General features: G+C 26.4%; 2 protein-coding genes and 1 long non-coding RNA gene across 5 annotated transcripts; 1 reads left to right on the forward strand and 2 right to left on the reverse strand.

Moving 5' to 3' along the window:
- Positions 1 to 1,760: 1,760 nt before the first annotated feature.
- Positions 1,761 to 6,854, reverse strand: LOC126903134 (gonadal protein gdl). The gene is made up of 4 exons (XM_050681148.1): positions 6,578 to 6,854; positions 5,362 to 5,522; positions 2,751 to 2,884; positions 1,761 to 2,204 (listed from the first exon to the last, which is right to left on the reverse strand). The coding sequence occupies exons 1-4, from the start codon at positions 6,655 to 6,657 to the stop codon at positions 2,049 to 2,051; spliced, it is 531 nt and encodes a 176-aa protein (XP_050537105.1). The 5' UTR covers positions 6,658 to 6,854; the 3' UTR covers positions 1,761 to 2,048.
- LOC126903124 (BLOC-1-related complex subunit 5) lies at positions 4,592 to 13,303 on the forward strand. Of its 3 annotated transcripts, none has more exons than XM_050681132.1 (5): positions 4,592 to 4,609; positions 9,353 to 9,563; positions 9,624 to 9,790; positions 12,302 to 12,490; positions 12,554 to 13,303. In XM_050681132.1, exons 1-5 carry the CDS (start codon positions 4,607 to 4,609, stop codon positions 12,767 to 12,769), a joined length of 786 nt encoding a protein of 261 aa, XP_050537089.1. In that variant the 5' UTR covers positions 4,592 to 4,606; the 3' UTR covers positions 12,770 to 13,303. The 3 variants fall into 3 exon arrangements, with proteins under 3 accessions (XP_050537089.1, XP_050537090.1, XP_050537088.1); XM_050681133.1 differs by lacking the exon at positions 4,592 to 4,609 and adding an exon at positions 8,833 to 8,929; XM_050681131.1 differs by lacking the exon at positions 4,592 to 4,609 and having other exon boundaries at positions 9,126 to 9,563.
- On the reverse strand, positions 8,182 to 8,755 carry LOC126903148 (uncharacterized). The gene is made up of 2 exons (XR_007703431.1): positions 8,667 to 8,755; positions 8,182 to 8,370 (listed from the first exon to the last, which is right to left on the reverse strand). It is a non-coding gene; the product is annotated as an uncharacterized LOC126903148 (long non-coding RNA).
- Positions 13,304 to 19,170: the final 5,867 nt, after the last annotated feature.

A 19,170-nucleotide genomic window follows, 5' to 3' on the forward strand; every position in this document is an offset into this window, starting at 1 on the left:
AAACACTATCTACAGATTTGCATCGAAGCGTTTCTTATGATAGTGATTTTAATCACTGTCAGATATCATCTACACTTGTCCCATCTATGCCTCGACCTCACTGTGCTACCGTTTTTTAGAATAGTTTTTATACTACTGTTATAGCATTAATATTTAAAAGTGACCCCAGACGTCAAATTTTAATATTATTGTCATAGCAATAATATATGATTTTGTCCATCAACGTGTTAATGTCTAATATTTTTAAAGTATATATTTTCGAATTACAGTAGAACTCCAATTATCCGAATTAATGGGGACCGGGACCCATTCACTGACTAATCAAAATAAACAATGACAGGTGACTGCAATGCGCCGGAACTGGAGTGGGAACTCTTACCACGTGTTGTGCCTACACTGACGCCGCGGACTTTGGACAAATTTTTTTCTGATTTTTTCTGAAAGTGATTCGGATAATCGGCGATTCGGATGATCGGAGTTCGGATAATTGGAGTTCTACTGTATATATGATATGATAGTATGTGCCAACTATAAAATAAATAATTTTACTTTGTTTTTATTAATTTCTTGACTATGGTATACTAACAATCTATAATATTCAAAATTATTTGGTAAAATATTACTGTTTAAATGATTTTTGGTTACCTTACTTTATAATTGATTTTTATAATTATAATCAATTTTTATAATACGCACAACTGATTAGATTTGTTTAACAACTTTATGATTGGTTTTTTTAGTTAAAGCGTATCATTAAAATTAATTAAGTTCTGAATATTTCAATTTTAGATTAACCAAGAATTATATAGAAATGATTACTATGATTTCTATTGAAGTTATTTATTTTGATAAAAATGTAAAAAGAAAATAGTGATTTTAACGAAATATTGAGTTTTTCTCGTAAATATACTGTCAATAGTAATTATAAAATTTCCGGACTGCATACTAATCATAACAATACAATTTTTTTTTTGCAATCGTAAACTTATAGTAAGAAGTTTTTTTTTGTACAATGTTTCAAGTTTTGAATGCCCTCTATATAAGGAAATTGTCTAATTTTAATAAAAAGTATGTCAAATGAAAGATGTATTTATAATATATTTAGAAAAAAAATTGTGCTCATATATACATTTTTCGAAAAGTTATAGCAATTTAAACTTGAAAATCAAAAATTTTAACACAAAAATAGTATATTTTTAACTACGACAGCTATTTGCGCGGATAATTTCAAAAGTTAAGTTGAAAAAGTGAATTTTCGTAAAAAAGTTGCTATTTTAAATCCCCCCCAGTGAGCAGGTTGTGTTAGATTTTCAAAAAAATGATAACAAATGAAAGGAAAATATCTAAGGTGTCAATATAAAAAAAAATTAATATGATTCGTTAATTTTTGAAAAAGTTATGGAAGTTTTATGAAAAAAAAGTGAAAAAAATGACGACATTTGTTGATTTTGAATATTGTAATTTTATTGGAAATTTCCCTCACTTACGGGAACGAGGGAAAATTTTTCAATTTTTAAGGGTATTGTCTTCAACTAGATACGATTTGATCTTTTGACGTATCGTTGAGAAAATTCGGTTCAGTGAGAGCTGAGAAAAAGTAGTGACAGGTACAAAAAAAAAAAAATAAACACATCATGGTAAAATAAAATACCTTCTCAGCTTCGTATTGAAGCTAAAAAACTGGGTTACTATTTGAAAAACTAAAGTTTATAATGATTTAAAGGTTAAGGGATGAAGATGCAATCTTTATTATTTTTGTCTAGTAGTTCAACAAAGATTTATTACAAATACAATAATTACATATGTACATAAGTTTGTTACAAAAAAATAAAAACAATATCTTCTCAACTTCTCTAAATATACACAGGTTTAAATCAAAATCAACACTTGTATAAATTATAAAAGAATTATATGTATTAAATATAAATTTTATTTTTAAGATTATCTCATTGTTAAAATTGTTTAAAAAGTTCAAGTGATTGAACAGAAACATTACTATATCATTGTTCAAAAAAATATTATTTGAACATTTTGTTTATTTTTTATTTTTATTCCTTTGATTCCACTATTTCTGTCTTGTCCATTTGGCTGAGTCTGATAATAAAATCACAAAGTCGTATTTGTACTTGAATACGGCTAGCATCATCTGTAACTTCAAACCCTGGTACTCCAGCCATGTTTAAAATACTTTGTTGTTCTCGCCTCTTTTAAAATAAAATAATATTTTTAAAATTATAATNCAGGGAGGATCAAAGGACACGTTCCGGAAGAAGAGTCCATTTTCCAGACCGTCTTCAAGTAGGCTCCGCTTGACTCCGTCACTGGTAGGGGAGTGATGTAGCGACCAAAACATACGCAACGAATATTCTCGAATGTTCTCGTTATCAAAAACCTTCGAGAAACTTCGATAACGCCATAAGATAACCTACGCGGGTATAGAATATTCTAGAATTAGCGAGAGCCTTATCGGAGCTATATATATATCGGAAGAATCAGTCAGTTCAGTTAGTTCAGTTCAGACTGTCTAGTCCGCGATACGCTACACGACCGCTACACCCCGCCGCTGTTGTCATCGTGTATTATGTTTACTTCGATTATTTTATTTTTCCTTACTGTATATACATATATTTTCTTTTAGTGTTTATACGTCTATTTTCGTGTTATAATTTTGGTTTAATAAAAGTCTACCGCCATTTAAATAATTGTGTGTTGTAAGATATAACCCACATAACTATTAATTAATAGTTTACCTTTTCATCAAGTTCATTTATAATTTTTTTATCAAATTCTGTTAGATTTTTTCGATGATCTGCTTGAAGTTTGAGTCGTAGTTTTGTTTTACCGGGTTCTTCTGTATCTGATTTTAATAGTGATTGTATACTAACTAAAAAAATAATAAATTAATTAGTAACTGAAATATTAATTAACTAGGCTTGGCCTAACTACAGGTTGTCCCTACAGATAAATCACAGAGTTCTGTAGAAGTACCCAGCTATGATGGACACAATAGATTTTTTACACAAAAAATATTACTTCACAATTAATATAATAAAAATATGGTTAACGTTCAACTATTATAAATGAGTGAAGTATAAAAAGTGTCAATAATAAAATGTAATAAGTATAAGGTTGACATTTGGTGCCAATAATTTAATAATATTTTATTTTAATACTACCTTTGGTATTAACAATATTAATAATTGTGTTATGGTATTATATGCTACAATGGATTACTATTATATAATATAAAATTTATGTAAATATATTATAATATAATACATCAAGATACATTTTCATTTGCTATTAATAAAAATTAAGAAAAATAAGAGAATAATATTGATCTATTAAAATCATTGCCAATAGTTAATGTTGCATTCACAATATCATATTTATGTCTAACTAATTAATACTTTAAATGTCGAGACCAAATATTAATTAAAAATTAAAAGGCTTGATGCAATTTAACTTTTTAGAAAATTTTTTTGTTAATTTTGAATAAATACACTATTCCAAAATAAATTTTCATTAGACAAAAATATACTTTATTAACCAAATTTTTGCACTTATTTCAAATATACAATTAGATATTTTTCTATCACCTCAAATTTTTAAAATAATTACTAATTAATAAAAGTTGAGTAGTTACATATAAAAAAAAACTAGCAAAGTGTAATTGTGACACAATGGGAACATAGCATAGTTAGAACAAGTATTGGTGATATCTAACAGTGTCAAAATCACTATCATAAAAATTGTAATTTTTATGGAGAAATTATAAAAAGTAGTTGTATATTCGCATACTTGGGTAGAATAATTTCCTCAATATCCTGGGAATACTTTTATAAATTATTATCTAAGTATAATACACGAATAATAAAATAATAAATAGCTAATAAAATAAAAAAGGATGTAATTAAGAAATTTATTAGTTAAAAACAACTTTTAAAATAATACTTCAGTATTTGAGAAGCTATTAAGATTTTTAAATATAGAGTTAAGCTGAATGATAAAAATGACTTAACCCGCACTATAGTTTAAAATTGTTATAATTTTGTAAATAATGGGTCAAAAATGTCATCGACCAGTTATTTTCATAATTAGATCATTTTTTATTTTATAAGCTGTAAATAAATATGTATGTTATCATTAAAATAAAAATAAAGTTGACACCCATATAAGGTATAAACAATAAGCTCAAAAAATTATTATAATTGATAACCCGAGAAATATATTGTAATTATCGTATTATTGAGGATTTTCTTATCGTAATTATTATTTTAAGATAAATCTAGAGGATAAGAGTAGCTATTAAATAAACTATTTTGTATTTTGTTACCTTAATTTATCATAATGATAGCTAGTACATTATTTTTAAAAATGTTAAGCACTTTTCTTTTAATATACACATTCAATTAACATTAAAAGTTGCAAAAATTATCAATAAAAATATTTATAACTAACACTTAAAACCTTTTAGACAGGAACAATATTTGGGTGAATGTTGGGAAGTTTCCGATTTTTGATTTTGAATAATATCCGCAAGTATTAAACGGACTCCTAATAAATATAGCCAAAATAATTGAAATAGAAAATAAGAACATGAAAAATGGTATTTTTCACACTAAAATAATATTTTTTGTTTAACTTTTAAGTACATACTGCCGTTTGCACTTAGAAGACAGGGCATATTTTTATTATACTAAGTTATATCATAAACTTTATAATAACATATATTTAATATCAGAAGCATTTTAGGAATATAATCAAAAGGTAATTTGAAAAAAAAGTGAGTGTACTCGATGGGAATGAATTCCTTCTCTTGAGCGATTGTTTAGCAAGTATTCCTAATCTAAAAATCATACAATGCATCTTAAAAATGATAAAAAAAAGCAATTAAATCTAGTTCATAATTTCAAGTCATTTTTCTCATCTTAGGGTACCCAAAAAATTTATAATAAGTATAACTTTATATTTAAGATAGATTCATATAACTTTTGTGTAAATTGGTGACCTCATCATTAAAGCCTTCCATTATAAGATATAAAAATTCATCATTGATTTGGTTTTATTATACTGGCAACAGTGTAATCAATATTTTATTTGTCATCCAAATCTTTTTTTTTCTCAAAAATTCTCAAATTTCTAAGAAAATGAGTGTCATACCAGATTTTGATCACTCTGTATATTTACTACAATATATAATAATAGTATTATGTAATTGTATATCTATACTTTTGGGACAAAGAATGAAATTAAAAAAAAATTTTTTATGAAATTTTAGCAGTGTTAAGGAATTTAATTTTTTTGTAATTTGTGTAATTCTAAATTCAAAATAGAATTTTTTATTTCAATAACCCTTACCAGAATGCATGTTTATCATTTCTAATCGCTTTTGAAAAAGCTGTTTTTCAGTAACATTTTGAATTCCTGTAAGCTCTTTAACGATAGAATATAATGTTTCATCAAGAAGACATTGGGATAATTCACACAGCAACTCATTTGGAATACGTTGTTGGTATTTTCTGAAATGTATAACAGTATATGTACAAAATTAGATATCCACAAAAAATAAAAAAAAAAATACAACAAATTTCTATTATAATATAAATAGATCACTTGTGACTAATATTACTTAAATTGAAAATATATTTCACATATTACTTTAATTTTAAAAAAAATGTTGAGTATTTTTAATGGCTTTTTAAGTTAAATACTTTTAGTTTTAAATTAACATTTTAAATATATTTTTAATCTTAAGTACATTCTCCATATATTAATTGTTATAATTATCATCTTCACAAACAGAACAAGAATAATTAACTTGTGAGTAAGTTAATTATGAATAAATTAATTTTTAATAAAAATAAATTTTATTTTTTTTAATTGACATACACATTTGTACTAATTCTAGTACTGGTTACTTCAATGATCAATGCAAAAAATGCATTCCAAGGATCTTTTATAGTTATTTAATGTTTTGCAGTAAAATATTTTTTATCTTCATTTATATTTACAAGATTCTTTAAAACACAGGATGCAAGGCAAGTGCATTGATATTCAGCTTATGCATATTTATGTCAGTAATCACTAAGGTTTAGGACTTCCAACAATTTAAAATTTTGTTTAGGCCACTTTCAAAACATCCAATGTATGAAAATTTATCATAGAAATATAGTATACTACAGGAATATTTTATATTCTTATTGGAACTGTTCCTCTTAGATCCCATAATACAAATCCTGATAAATATATATTGTTTATTGTCAAAAAACTCAAACAAGAATATCTGTGAATGGTTAATGTATTCGGAATGACTAAAACAAAATTTATTAACACTTTAAGTCCTCAGCCCTGATAATTACCAATAATGATTCACATGTACTCAAATTAACAAAGTTAAATTTACTAACAAATTTTTCATTTCCATTTACACAATGAAGCTTGGCAATACATATAACACTTAAAAATGTAAAATACCTTTTATTCTTTAGTAAGACTAATTTTTTTAATAATCAAACTTAATTAGCTAGTTAAATTGCTTCTTAAATGTTTTATAATTTAATTAATAGGTGAATACCTTGGCAATTCTTTAACCATTTGTTGAAGTTTTTCATTAAGAAAATACAATCTTGATTGAGTTTCATTTTGATTTTCCATTATGCTCTTTTTCTTAAGAATATTTAAAAATTTAAGTTTATCCTTTGTACTTCATAAATATTTTTTTAAACAAAAATACGCTAGATCTTACTATGTTTAAACATAGTATGAATACTACATCTACATAATACTTGAATTATACAAATTCTTTTAAGTCTAGTCTAGATCTATAATCACAAAATCGTTGAAAGATTTTATTATCATTAACCTACTTATCAATCATTAATTGCTTGCTAATAGGGATGATAAAAATTAACACAACATTGATATTTGGTTTATAGGTTATCGACGATAACGTTAAAAAAAGTTCAGTTTGATATCGATCAAGAATATCAATATTTAAAAAAATCTATTTTAATATTGTATCACTAACACCATCATAACATATAAGAGTGAATAAATTCAAAATAATTTTTTTATTCTATATATATACTTTCATAATTTTAAATAATAGTAAAAAATTGTTTACCCAGATAAAACACAATTCCAATATGCAATTTTTATAGAATTTTTAAGTTTGGTTATTACTCACTTTTTATTTCAAATTGACACAAATTCTTAAATTAATAATAATGATAATAATGATCAGTTTTTATATCCTTCTAATTCCCGAATTTAAGATGCTACAGAGTGTGGTAGCTCTCTTTCACAACTTAGAGAGTTAGTTTGTTCTTGGCTAAGCCAATGATGAACAGGACGGATGTTATGGCCGATTTGCATCAGAGACCAGATACCACCAATGAGAAAATTACAAGAAACCCCTAAATTAAAATCACTAACATAAGAAATGCTTTGATGCAAATCTGTAGTGTTAAAAAATTGATGGATTATTCAAAAAGTGAAATGGACTCTTATTTCCTTATTTATATTCTTTATAAAAGCCGAGAAAGTATTAATTTTACTATAATGTGTTTTTTTATTTTATGTGTCTGTTACTACTCAATGTCAGCTCTTACTGGACTGATTTTGATGAACAATACCTAAAAAGATCATACATTGTATCTAGTTGAAGACATTACCCTAAAAATTAAAAAAATTCACTTGTTCCTTGTAAATGGGGCAAATCTCCAAAAAAATTACAATTTTAAAAATCGGTATTTTTAACGTTTTTTTTCTGAAAACTTCCATTGCTTTTTCAAAAATTAACAAATCAACGTAAAAAATTAAACCTTAGATATTTCCCTTTTATTTGATATCATTTTTTTAAAGATCTAACATTTAACCCGCTCACAAGGGGGATTTAATATAGCAACATTTTTACAATAACTAGCTTTTTCAACATAACTTTTGAAAATATTTCGAAAATCTGCATCCTTTAAACATATAACAAATTAAAGCTTATAATATGTACTATAAAATGAAAAAAAAAATTTTATCCCGACGACTTATCTTCTATGTGCAAATAGTTGTCGTAGTTAAAAACATGCTATTTTTGTGTTAAAACTTTTGATTTTAAATTTTCATCTTTAATTTGCTATAACTTTATTAAGAGATTAAGTCATGTTGTAGAATAATTATACTCTCAAACAACACATTGTCAATCTTGTCAACATCATCTTTATCAATGTTTTTGGATTCCTTCATTTTTGAATTTACTTGGTGTGCATTTTTTATATGAGAGTTAAGACTAGATGTGTTGATATAAGTTAAACATATTTTACTACACATTTTCATTAACTTTGTCAAAATAACGCCAAATTTTACTTAATTCGCCTATTAAAAAAAATATTACAATGCCATGAATACAAAAAATTACTTAACATTTTTGTAACACAAATTGCCCCATTTATTATGACACTTTGTTGTTGCGCCAATGTTTTATTATTATACAGGATATTTATATAACACAACATGGAATATAAAATATAATAACCAACAAGCTTCAAATAAAAAATAAATCATTATTATAAACAATTTGTTATTATTTATATATAACTAGTATATTATTTGTTTTACTATCATTAATTATGGTAAATATCATCAATTTTCTAAAAAATAATTATTCATACCTAAATAATTGATCATGTTATATGGAGAGAGGAGTCGGAAGCGGTAAGAACAATTATAAAAATGAATCTTGAAGGAAGAAGAGGTAGGGATGACCAAAAAAGAGATAGAAGTATGTTATTGAATGTGATATGAGGACAGCTGATGTGAGCGTAGAAGATGTGGGTGATCGTGTCAAGTAGAAGTTTAGGATAAAAGTGGCCGACCCCAAGTAGTCGGGATTAAAGCTAAGAAAAAGAAGCAGAATATTCATACTTAGATAATTGTAATTAATTGTAAATTTGTAATTTTCGATATATCGAATGATTAACATCGATATATAGGAACAATATATCGAACTTGACGATATATCGTTGACATCCCTACTTGCCATATTAATATTAAATATCATCAATGATAAAACACTAATATGAAATCTTTTTACTATCACAGATTAACTTATTATCTATGTCTTATTAAGTCATAGGGTATTATTGCTCTATGACTCCAGTATACTTAATTTTTTTTAATCTACACATTTAAATAATTTTATTGTTAGTGATGTAATTATTTAATAAAATAAATTATATTATTAAAGATTATCAATGATACCATTAGTTAGATTCAGTTGTATTATAGCTTTTGTGTTAAATTTATGTTTATAATATAAATATTTAGTTAATAAATATCAATTATGGGTTCTGAACAGAGTTCTCAAGCTAATGTTTCAAGTAATCAATCAAAATCAAAAAATATGAAACTAAAAAGGGGAAAATCAGTTCCCGAAAGTTCTTGGCACCACAACTCACAAGATGGACATTACAGCAAAGCAGTTAGTACAAATACTTCACCAGGCCATAGTGTTTGCAGTGATAAAGACTTAGCATTTGTCTCATACACTATTAATGAGCCCATTGGTGGTAATATATCAAAAAGTCATTACTTAACTATTATAACATTTATAAATTGATAATTTACAGATTCACCAAAAAAACCTAGTACTATTACAAGAGGACGTTCAATGCAAATGGAAACTAAGAAGGCAACTAAAAAATTATCCAAAGTTGCACCTAAACATAATATTGTTGTTGTAAGGGCTGCTGTTCAAGAAGATAAAGATATAGATGAGGATCTTAGTAGACTTAAAGTAAGTATAGAAAATTCAGTAAAAAAATGTAAATTAAAAATGTGTGTTTTGTAATATGCTAAGAAATAAATGAAAATTTAAAATTGCGGAGTGAATAATACAAAATTATATGATAATTTCTAGTTTCTAGTTTGAATCTTTAAATACGTTATAATTTTTTCTAATACAACAAAACTTTCCTTTTTAACTTCAATGCAAAGCTTAGAAAATATTAATTTACCATGATTCATTTATTTATTTTTTTTTTGTGTCTATCACTACTTTTTCTCAGCTGTCACTAGACCGATTTCTCTAAGAAATTACAAATAATTTCTAATTGAAGACATTACCCTTAAAAATTGAACATTGTGCTCCATAAACAGTGGAACTCCCCTAAAAAATTACTACTTTTAAAAAGGTTTTATAAACAGTTATAACTTTTTAAAAAATTAACAAATTAAGATTTTTTTTTATATAAATAAGTATTTTCCATTTATCTGATATACATTTTTTGAAAAGCTGACCTTCTATTTATCCATAGGGAGTATTTAAAATAGCAACTTTGTATGAAAAGTTAAACTATTCAACTTTACTTCAAATGTTAAAAAATACTTAGCGCTTGAAACATTTGTTAAATTTAAGCTTATATTACATACTATAAGTTAAAAAATAAATTTTTCAACAAACTTGTCTTCTGTATGTAATCAAAAAATATTATTTTAGTGTAAAATATCAATTTTTTTAGCTTTAACGTTTAATTATTTCTGCAAAAACAATTTTATTTTCCTATATTTATCTAGTTTAATGATGGAAACTTGATGTAACCCCTTTACACATGTACCTAGTTGATTCTAAGCTGATTTTCTAGTTAATCCTTTCGATGAAAATTTTTTTTCTATTGAAAATTATACAAATTTTATCTATTTTGGTTTCCATCACATTTCACATCAAAAAGTATAATTAAAAAAAATTAAAAAAATAATTTATTAAAAATTAATTTTTCAAAGGAGTTTATAAAAATTGGAAAGGCTTACTTTTTTGCTACTCCACTCTAAAACTAAATTATTTATTAAATAATAGATTATTAAAAAAAAATTTTTTGTGTAAGAGTTATAAAGTTATTTTAGAGCTCCCTATTTTTGCCTAAATTTTTTTATTAAATAAATAAAAAATTTAAATTTAGAAGTTAAAAAAATATTAGTGCTGGCAATCATGCAAAACTCTAATTTCAAAGTTAACCAGGTTAAAAAACCCAGCACAGGGGGGTCGCGGCAAAGTGGTGACGTGGCATAGTTAGATAGTGTATAATGATATCTGACAGTGATTAAAATCACTATCAAAAAAAAAGACGCTTTGATGCAAATCTTTAGATAGTGTTTAATTTTAAAAAATTGGTGGATTATTCCAAAAGCTACATAATCTGCTAGTTCCTTATTAATATCCTGATTAAGATAAAGTATGTCAAATCAAAAAGGGATTATTAAAAAATATTATTTCTCATAAAAAAATAATGTTGATCCATACACTTTTCAATATGTCATAGCATTATAAAGTTAAAAATGTAAAATACAAAATCGAAAATTTTCACACAAAAATAGCATTTGGTAGCCATTTTCACCGTGAAGATAAAATAAAGTCCGAAATTTTTTTTTTTCATGATAAAGTATATTACATTAGCTTTAATTTAAGATATATATAAAAGTGTTAGACCTTCCGGAACACTTTCAAAAGTTAAGTTGAAAAAATTAATTTTTTGTAAAAAAGTTGTCATTTTAAATCCCCCCTTCTGGGCAGGTTAAGGGTTAAATTTATGAAAAAAATATACCAAATGAAAGGTAATGATATTATGCATCTATATAAAAAAGAATTATATTGATATGTTCATTTTTGAAAAAGTTACGGCAGTTTTTAGTAAAAAAAATTGAAAAAATTTCGAAAATTAGCGATTTTTAAATTTGTAATTTTTTTGGAGGTTTCCCCCATTTACGGGGAACGAGGGAATTTTTTTCAATTTTTGAGGGTAATGTCTTCGACTAGATACGATTTGTGATCTTTTGACGTATCATTGAAAGAAATCGGTTCGGTGAGAGCTGAGAAAAAGTGGTAACAGATACAAAAAAAAAAAAAAAAAAAAAATAAATAAACACATCTTAGTAAAACCAATACCTTCTCAGCTTCGCATCGAAGCTAAAATTATCAATTCATTCATTTATCTCAAAAAACTTAAAACTGCTATAAAATTTTATGTAAATATATTTATAATTTTTCTTTGTTAATACTAATCATAGTAACTAATAATACAAATATTTAAGATTTAATTAAAAATTTCAAGCCTTTTATTTAAAAAATATTATTTTTCAATAATAATTTTTGGATAAGTATTTCGGAACTTATTGACATTTTTATACCTTGGCTGGAGGAGGATTGAGGCTTAAAAATGTCTAGTGATAAAAATAACAGCACCCTTACCTCACGTCCTGCCAAAATAATTAAATTTTAATAACTTGTGTTTCATTTTTCTAAAAATTACAGCAAGTTCCATCATTTTTACCAATAATACGAGGTACTGTATCATTACCAGCTGCAAGAGATCGTGAAGCTTTAGAACGAATAGACTCAAATTCATTTTATAGACTTTGTTTTCAATATCAAATATACTTAAATAGTTGTGCAAAAGCTGTTTCCTCTGATCAAACATTAATTAATAAACAAATATCAGAAGTATTATACAAATTAAATTAAAAATTTATTGATATAAATTATAAATTATGTTCTATTTTTTAGCTCGAAAATGATACAGCAAAGATTTTATCTCAACATTTAGCTAATTACAAACATTATGCTAAAGTTTGTGAACAATTCAAATGTATTAATGATATGAATAAACGGCTCAATGCTTGTCATTTATTATTGAACCAAACATTAGATTCTGTACAAATATTAAATAATAATTTGCCAGTTGAAGATCGTTTAGAGCCATTTGTTTGGACTACTGGTTAAACAAATCAAAATAATTTTATTATATGATTGTTTAATATTTAATCTGAATTTCAATCTATTTTATTAAAGTGTATTAATATAGCTTTATTCAATATTTCTTATAAGTATTGATTTAGGAGAATACAGAGTAATGATCACAATCTTAATATCTTGTAAACTAGTAATTTTTGGCTTATGTTATAAGTAACAAAAATGATCATTGAAACCAGCTTAATATGTGTACACAATTTGATAATATTTTTGTTATTATTTTGTCATTCCTCATGTTTTTTTGTGTTGAGTATTATAATTATTCTTATTAATATTTTTTACACAAATTTTCAGTTATAAAGATCAAATTGATTAGCTTGATACAACAAGATAAATCCAACTTTTATAAAAAATAATTTTTTTGAATAGTGGTAGTAGTATTAAAATTTTGCCTATTAAATTTTTTTAATTTTTAAGGGTAATGTCTTACGTTAAACAGACTGGGATATAAATCCAGCGTTACCTATTGATTAGCAAAATAAACTTTGAGTATTATTAATGAAATATAGTACAATTTTTTTAAAAATAAATATGATTTAGCCTCGTATAAAATTGCTTTAATAGAACTTTAGTTATCAAATAATAAATTTACATAATTTTAAGTTAAACCGCATAGAGTGTAATGAAATTGAAAAACAGACAAAGGAGCTTTTAAAAGCTGGTATTGTAGAAGAATCATCAAGTCCTTATTCTAATCCTGTGTTTTTAGTTGCTAAAAATCAATGACAATGACAAAAGTCATCTTTTTCTTGATAAAAGTTAAGATAGATTAATACAGAATGGTAATAGACTTTTGCAAACTGAGTAAAATAATTTATCGTAAAAGTTTCCCTTTACCAAGATACAAAATTTATATGATTGTTCAACAGGAAACTAATATTTTAATTCTTTAGATGTTACTTCAGGTTTTCATCAAATTGAACTTTCTGAAAATTCTAAAGCTCTTACAGCTCATTTAACCGAAAACTGTCATGTTCAGTTTACTCGTCAACCTTTTGGGTTATTTAATGCACCTCAATTTTGTTAAGCTGTTATGTGTAAAGTTATGGCTGGATTAAATTATAGACATAAAGTATGTGTATTTAGACGATTGTGTTATATTTGACAAATCATTTGAGTCTCATTTACATTCACTGAAATTATCATTTTAACGATTTTTAAAGTGTAATTTAAAACTAAAACAATCTTAGCGTTGGGTTTTAAAAGTATTAGATAACATTATTGATAAAAAGGGAGTAAGACCCACTCAGCAAGGAATAGAAACTATACAACAATTTGCACAAAGTAAAACAATTAAACAACTTCGCAGTTTTTCAGGTCTAGATAATTATTTTAGATGTTATATTCTCCAAAATTTAGTAACATCGCAAAACCTTTAATAAATCTTACTAGAGATAAATTCAATAGCAAACCTTCATCAATCAAGTGAGAGGACACGCATGAATGTGTTTTTCTTGAATTCAAAAGTAAATTAACTAGTCACCCAGTATTGGTTCACTATGAAGAAAATGCAGAAACGATAATTGTAACTGACGGTTCTAAATTGGGTTTGGTACTATCCTCCAGAAGCGTAATCAAAACAATGAAAATCATCTAGTAGCATTCTCATCCAAAAAACTGACTAAAGCCGAGGGCCGATATAGCGCAATGAATTTAGAGTGTCTAGCAATTTTTCACGCATTAACTATTTTTAACACGCTTATATTACCGTCGCCTACAACGCTGCTAACCTTTTGTGACGGACACCGAATCGTCAACGCCAGCGACAGTGCCGCGATATTATGCGAAGATCATATATTCCTACCACCACCGTTAATATATTAATATTTATACGTATATGTTAATATTCATTTATATATTCTTACAGCCAACGCCTCTGCCGCCGTATATACCTCGTGTATAACGTTCCCCCCGCCCACAAATCACGGCTATACCTCATGCGTGATATGTTTACGTACTTAAGTCGCTTTACATGTATATATATATATATATATATATATATTCTAATTACTATTAAAATTAATATATTAATACGCTTTATACTCATTAAGAGATATATATGGTATCTATTCCGGATTACAAAGGATGATCCCCGTATTGTCATTTTTCGTCACTACCTCCATATTGCGCGCCTGCTGCTTTCTTTGGATGTGGTAGCCGTTTCTCAGACTCCCTCTCCGGAATCGAACCCTGATTCCCCTTTACCCGTTACAACCATGATATTGATAGTAACTACTATCATAACATGTAACTAAAAAGTGTAAAATAAATATAGTTTAAAAAAACTAAAAAAAACGCTTTTAAAGCACATTGAACTAAAAAGTTCAAAATAATTTTTAAAATAAGCGTAAAATAATGATTAACGAAAAGTACTATATAATAAAAATTGATCACTTGTGGCTAATTAATTAAGTAAAATTAAAACTATATTAAAAATATTATTAATTTAAAAAACTAAAAAATATTAAACTCAAAGCCACAAAAAAAAAAAAAAAAATTAATGAAAAGTCGCGGATACGTATTTGGGAAACAATGTTACCATTGTCAACGCTAAACACATACTGACACCCCGATTAGATAAAACTCCCTTATATACCCCTAGTGACCTTATCACCTAGTGACGTCATCACTAAGTAATATTATCACATTTTGCCAGTATACACAAGTTTAATAATGAATTTTTCAGTGGGCCAAGATCCCAAATAATTAAATTGTTTTTAAAGCGTGGGTGCTTTGTGCTATTTTTAACACGCTTATATTAGTTTCACGTGTATGTTTGTTTGTTGTTTGTTGTTTGTTTGTCGTTTGTAAGTTTGTAACTCCACGCGGCACGTGTTATTATGTCGCGTATCCCGTCGTGTATGACCTTGAGACTATCTGTTGTAACGCATTCGCCCCACCCCTCTCACCACTCGTAGACAACAATATTTTCTAACCCGTAGACGCGTGCGTGTCATCAATTATGTATATACAGGGTGGCCCACCACTCACTGACAACTTATATAACTTTTGATCCAGTTAATATTTTTAGTTGATTTTTTTTTTAAAATAATAGTTATACGTTAGGTCTATAGCTATATCTCAATAATTAATTTTTTTACATTTTATTAAAAATATTAATTATTTTTAAATTTTAAATAAAATGTAAAAAAAAAATCTAAGATAGCTATTTTGTAGAGTAGAATTTAAGAAAAATTTTAGTAAAAAAATATCTTATTAATATTCAGTAGTACATATTCTGTAGCGTTTTGAAGTTTGTAAAAATTTGAATTTTCATGTACTATTTTACGGTTATAAACATTGAAATACGTATTGAGAAAAGGACAGAAGAAAACGCTATCTTTTCATGATTACTGTGTATACATATGATGATAGTGTGTATACATTACAAACTTGGCATAAATACCATGATAAGAAATTAGATAAAGCAATTATTACTTATCATTCTCATTCAAAAGTATATTAACGGTGGTGGTAGGAATATATGATCTTCGCATAATATCGCGGCACTGTTGCTGGCGTTGACGAAGCGATGTCCGGCGTGCTCCTCGGTCGGCCAAAGGTTAGCAGCATAGATGACGACGGTGCTCGAGTGCAGATCGATATGTTGACATTGTCACTTTGACAACAGTAAGAATACTACGGTATCATTAGCGGCGGAACGTCGTCGGCCGTGCGGCACTTGCTGGACTTTGCACCGCGGCGTATAACGCGAGGTGTTGGTCAGTCAAATACTCATAATAGGCGACAGCTGATAAAGGTGGCACGACTCGTGGGGCATTGTGTATAACAAAACGATGCGGGGCCGCACAGTGGAATGAAACGCCGATTTAGGCGGCCAAAAGTATCATTTTTTAAAAGTTACTTAAATTTTTTTTTTTTAGCAAAACACATTAATATCATACTTAAGGGTTTTAATACAAATTTTCAAGGGCATAAGTTGATTTAGTGAAGATAATTATTATGCCATTATATGAAAAATAATTATGCCATTGATAAATTCATGACTGAAAATGAATCATTTAATTCATCTTCTTTATAGTTGTCATCATTATGAGGGAATATTACTAACATCTTACCATATTGCATAATTATTTTTTAAATGTATAAAACTAAAATATTCATATTTATATATCAATGTAATCGTATAACAATTAATAATAAATAATGACTAATTTTATTTATAGAGTAAAAATCCTGTAAAACATAAGATTTTTAGGAAAATACTCGTTTATTGTAGGTAAATGCAGTATGTACAGTTCAAATATTATCGAGTGCAAAATTTTTTTTTTTCATAGTATAGCTAATGACTTGCTCTACAAGCCACATGTATGGATTAACGTGTAATTTTGCGTAATTTTTAGTTAATCTCTTTAAACGAGCAAACTTGAGAAAAAAACGAAAAATTTCGATTTTTTTTTAAGTATAAATATGTTTAATTCCACAAAAATAAAGAAAAATCTTTTTTTTTCTTTTTCATTTGAAAAAGGATATCTTTTTTAATAGGAATAAAAATATTTTTTAATTTTAAATTATGTTTTAAGGCATAAAAAAAAATGTACAAAAATAAACTCAAAATAACTGAAAATACGGAAAAATTTTAGAAGTATAACATTAAAATAGCTCTACATCTTCACTAAATCAACTTATGCCCTTGAAAATTTGTATTAAAATCCTTAAGTATGATATTAATGTGTTTTGCTAAAAAAAAAAAATTTAAGTGACTTTTAAAAAATGATACTTTTGGCCGCCTAAATCGGCGTTTCATTCCACTGTGGGCCGTGTCAATTATAATAAAAATTTGTTATATATATATATATATAATTAATGACACGCACGCGTATACGGGTACGAAAACCAAAAATAAAAATATACAGGAAAATATTGTTGGTGGCGAGTGGTAACTCGGGTGGGGTGAATGCGTTACGACAGTCTAGTCTCAAGGTCATACACGACGGGATATGCGACATAATAACACGTGCCGCGTGGAGTTACAAACTTACAATAAACCAACAAACAACATACATGTGAAACTAATATAAGCGTGTTAAAAACTAAAAGACTCGCTTTTAAAGCATATCGAACTAAAAAGTTAAAAATAATTTTTAAAATAAACTTAAAACAATAATGAACGTAAAATACTAGAATTATTGTGAAAAAAAGCGTCGGGCGTTCAATATACGAAAAATTTGACACAAAGCACCCAAGTTTATATATTATCTTCTGCATGCAAACGGCTGCCGTCGTTAAAAAAATGCTATTTTTGTGTTAAATTTTCGATTTTAAATTTTCAACTTAAAAATGCTATAACTTTTCGAAAAATGTATGTATCAGCACAAATTTTTTTTTTTTTTTAAATACATTATAAGTACATCTTTCATTTGACATACTTTTTATTAAAATTGGACAATTTCCCCTTATATAGGGGACGTTCAAAACTTGAAACATTGTATAAAAAAAAAACTCTTTCAACTTTACTTTTGAAAATGTTCCGAAAATACTGCGTCCTTTAAATATATGTCATATTAAAGCTTATGTCATGTACTATAAAATTAAAAAAAAAATTTATCCCGACGACCTATCTTCTATGTGCAAATGGCAACCGTATTCAAAAATATGCTATTTTTGTATTAAAATTCTGGGTTTTGTGTTTTATATTATTTTAAATTATCTTATAAGGGAAATATACTGACTTTCATGAATATTATATAATTTAATTCACATTGAATACATGTCATAACACATAAGAAATTAAACTTATTTAAATTTTTTTGCTTTTTCAAAGTCAAAAAGTAACTTTTAAATTTGACTTAGCTTAAATAGCCAATTTTATCATGCAACAAAAGCAACGAACAGTTTCCGAGTCAGTAACACTTGTGTCTTTCACGTTTAGGATACGAGATTCAAATCCGCCCGTGACAATAAACACTTTGCATTTTTTTTGAGTTAGAAAAAAATTTTCAAAACATTTGATTTTTATCTCATTTAGTTTCAATAACTTCAATAAATATCAAGGGTCCCATCATTATAGTCTCCCCTCGTGAGAAGAAATTTCTTATTCAAGTTAATATTATTTTACTATGTGGTTTTTTTGTGGCTACGATTCATTATGCCAATCCCACTCGACCTACTTTTTTCAACAATACATCAAATGATTACTATTCGTATTTAGTTTAAGTTATTACTCTTAAAAATCGAAAAAATATTCCTTATTCAAATAAAAAGTAGCTTAACCAGCTTTTTCCATACAAACAATTAAAATCATTAATATCTAATATTCTTAAAGTATTTATTGTGGAATTAGATTTTATGATAAAAGTATTCAACTACAAGAGTAAATAATTTAATTTTGTAATTTATTAATTTTATAA

This window comes from Daktulosphaira vitifoliae, unplaced genomic scaffold (genome assembly GCF_025091365.1).
Source record: "Daktulosphaira vitifoliae isolate Bord-2020 unplaced genomic scaffold, ASM2509136v1 Scaffold_3, whole genome shotgun sequence".
Taxonomy (NCBI): domain Eukaryota; kingdom Metazoa; phylum Arthropoda; class Insecta; order Hemiptera; family Phylloxeridae; genus Daktulosphaira; species Daktulosphaira vitifoliae.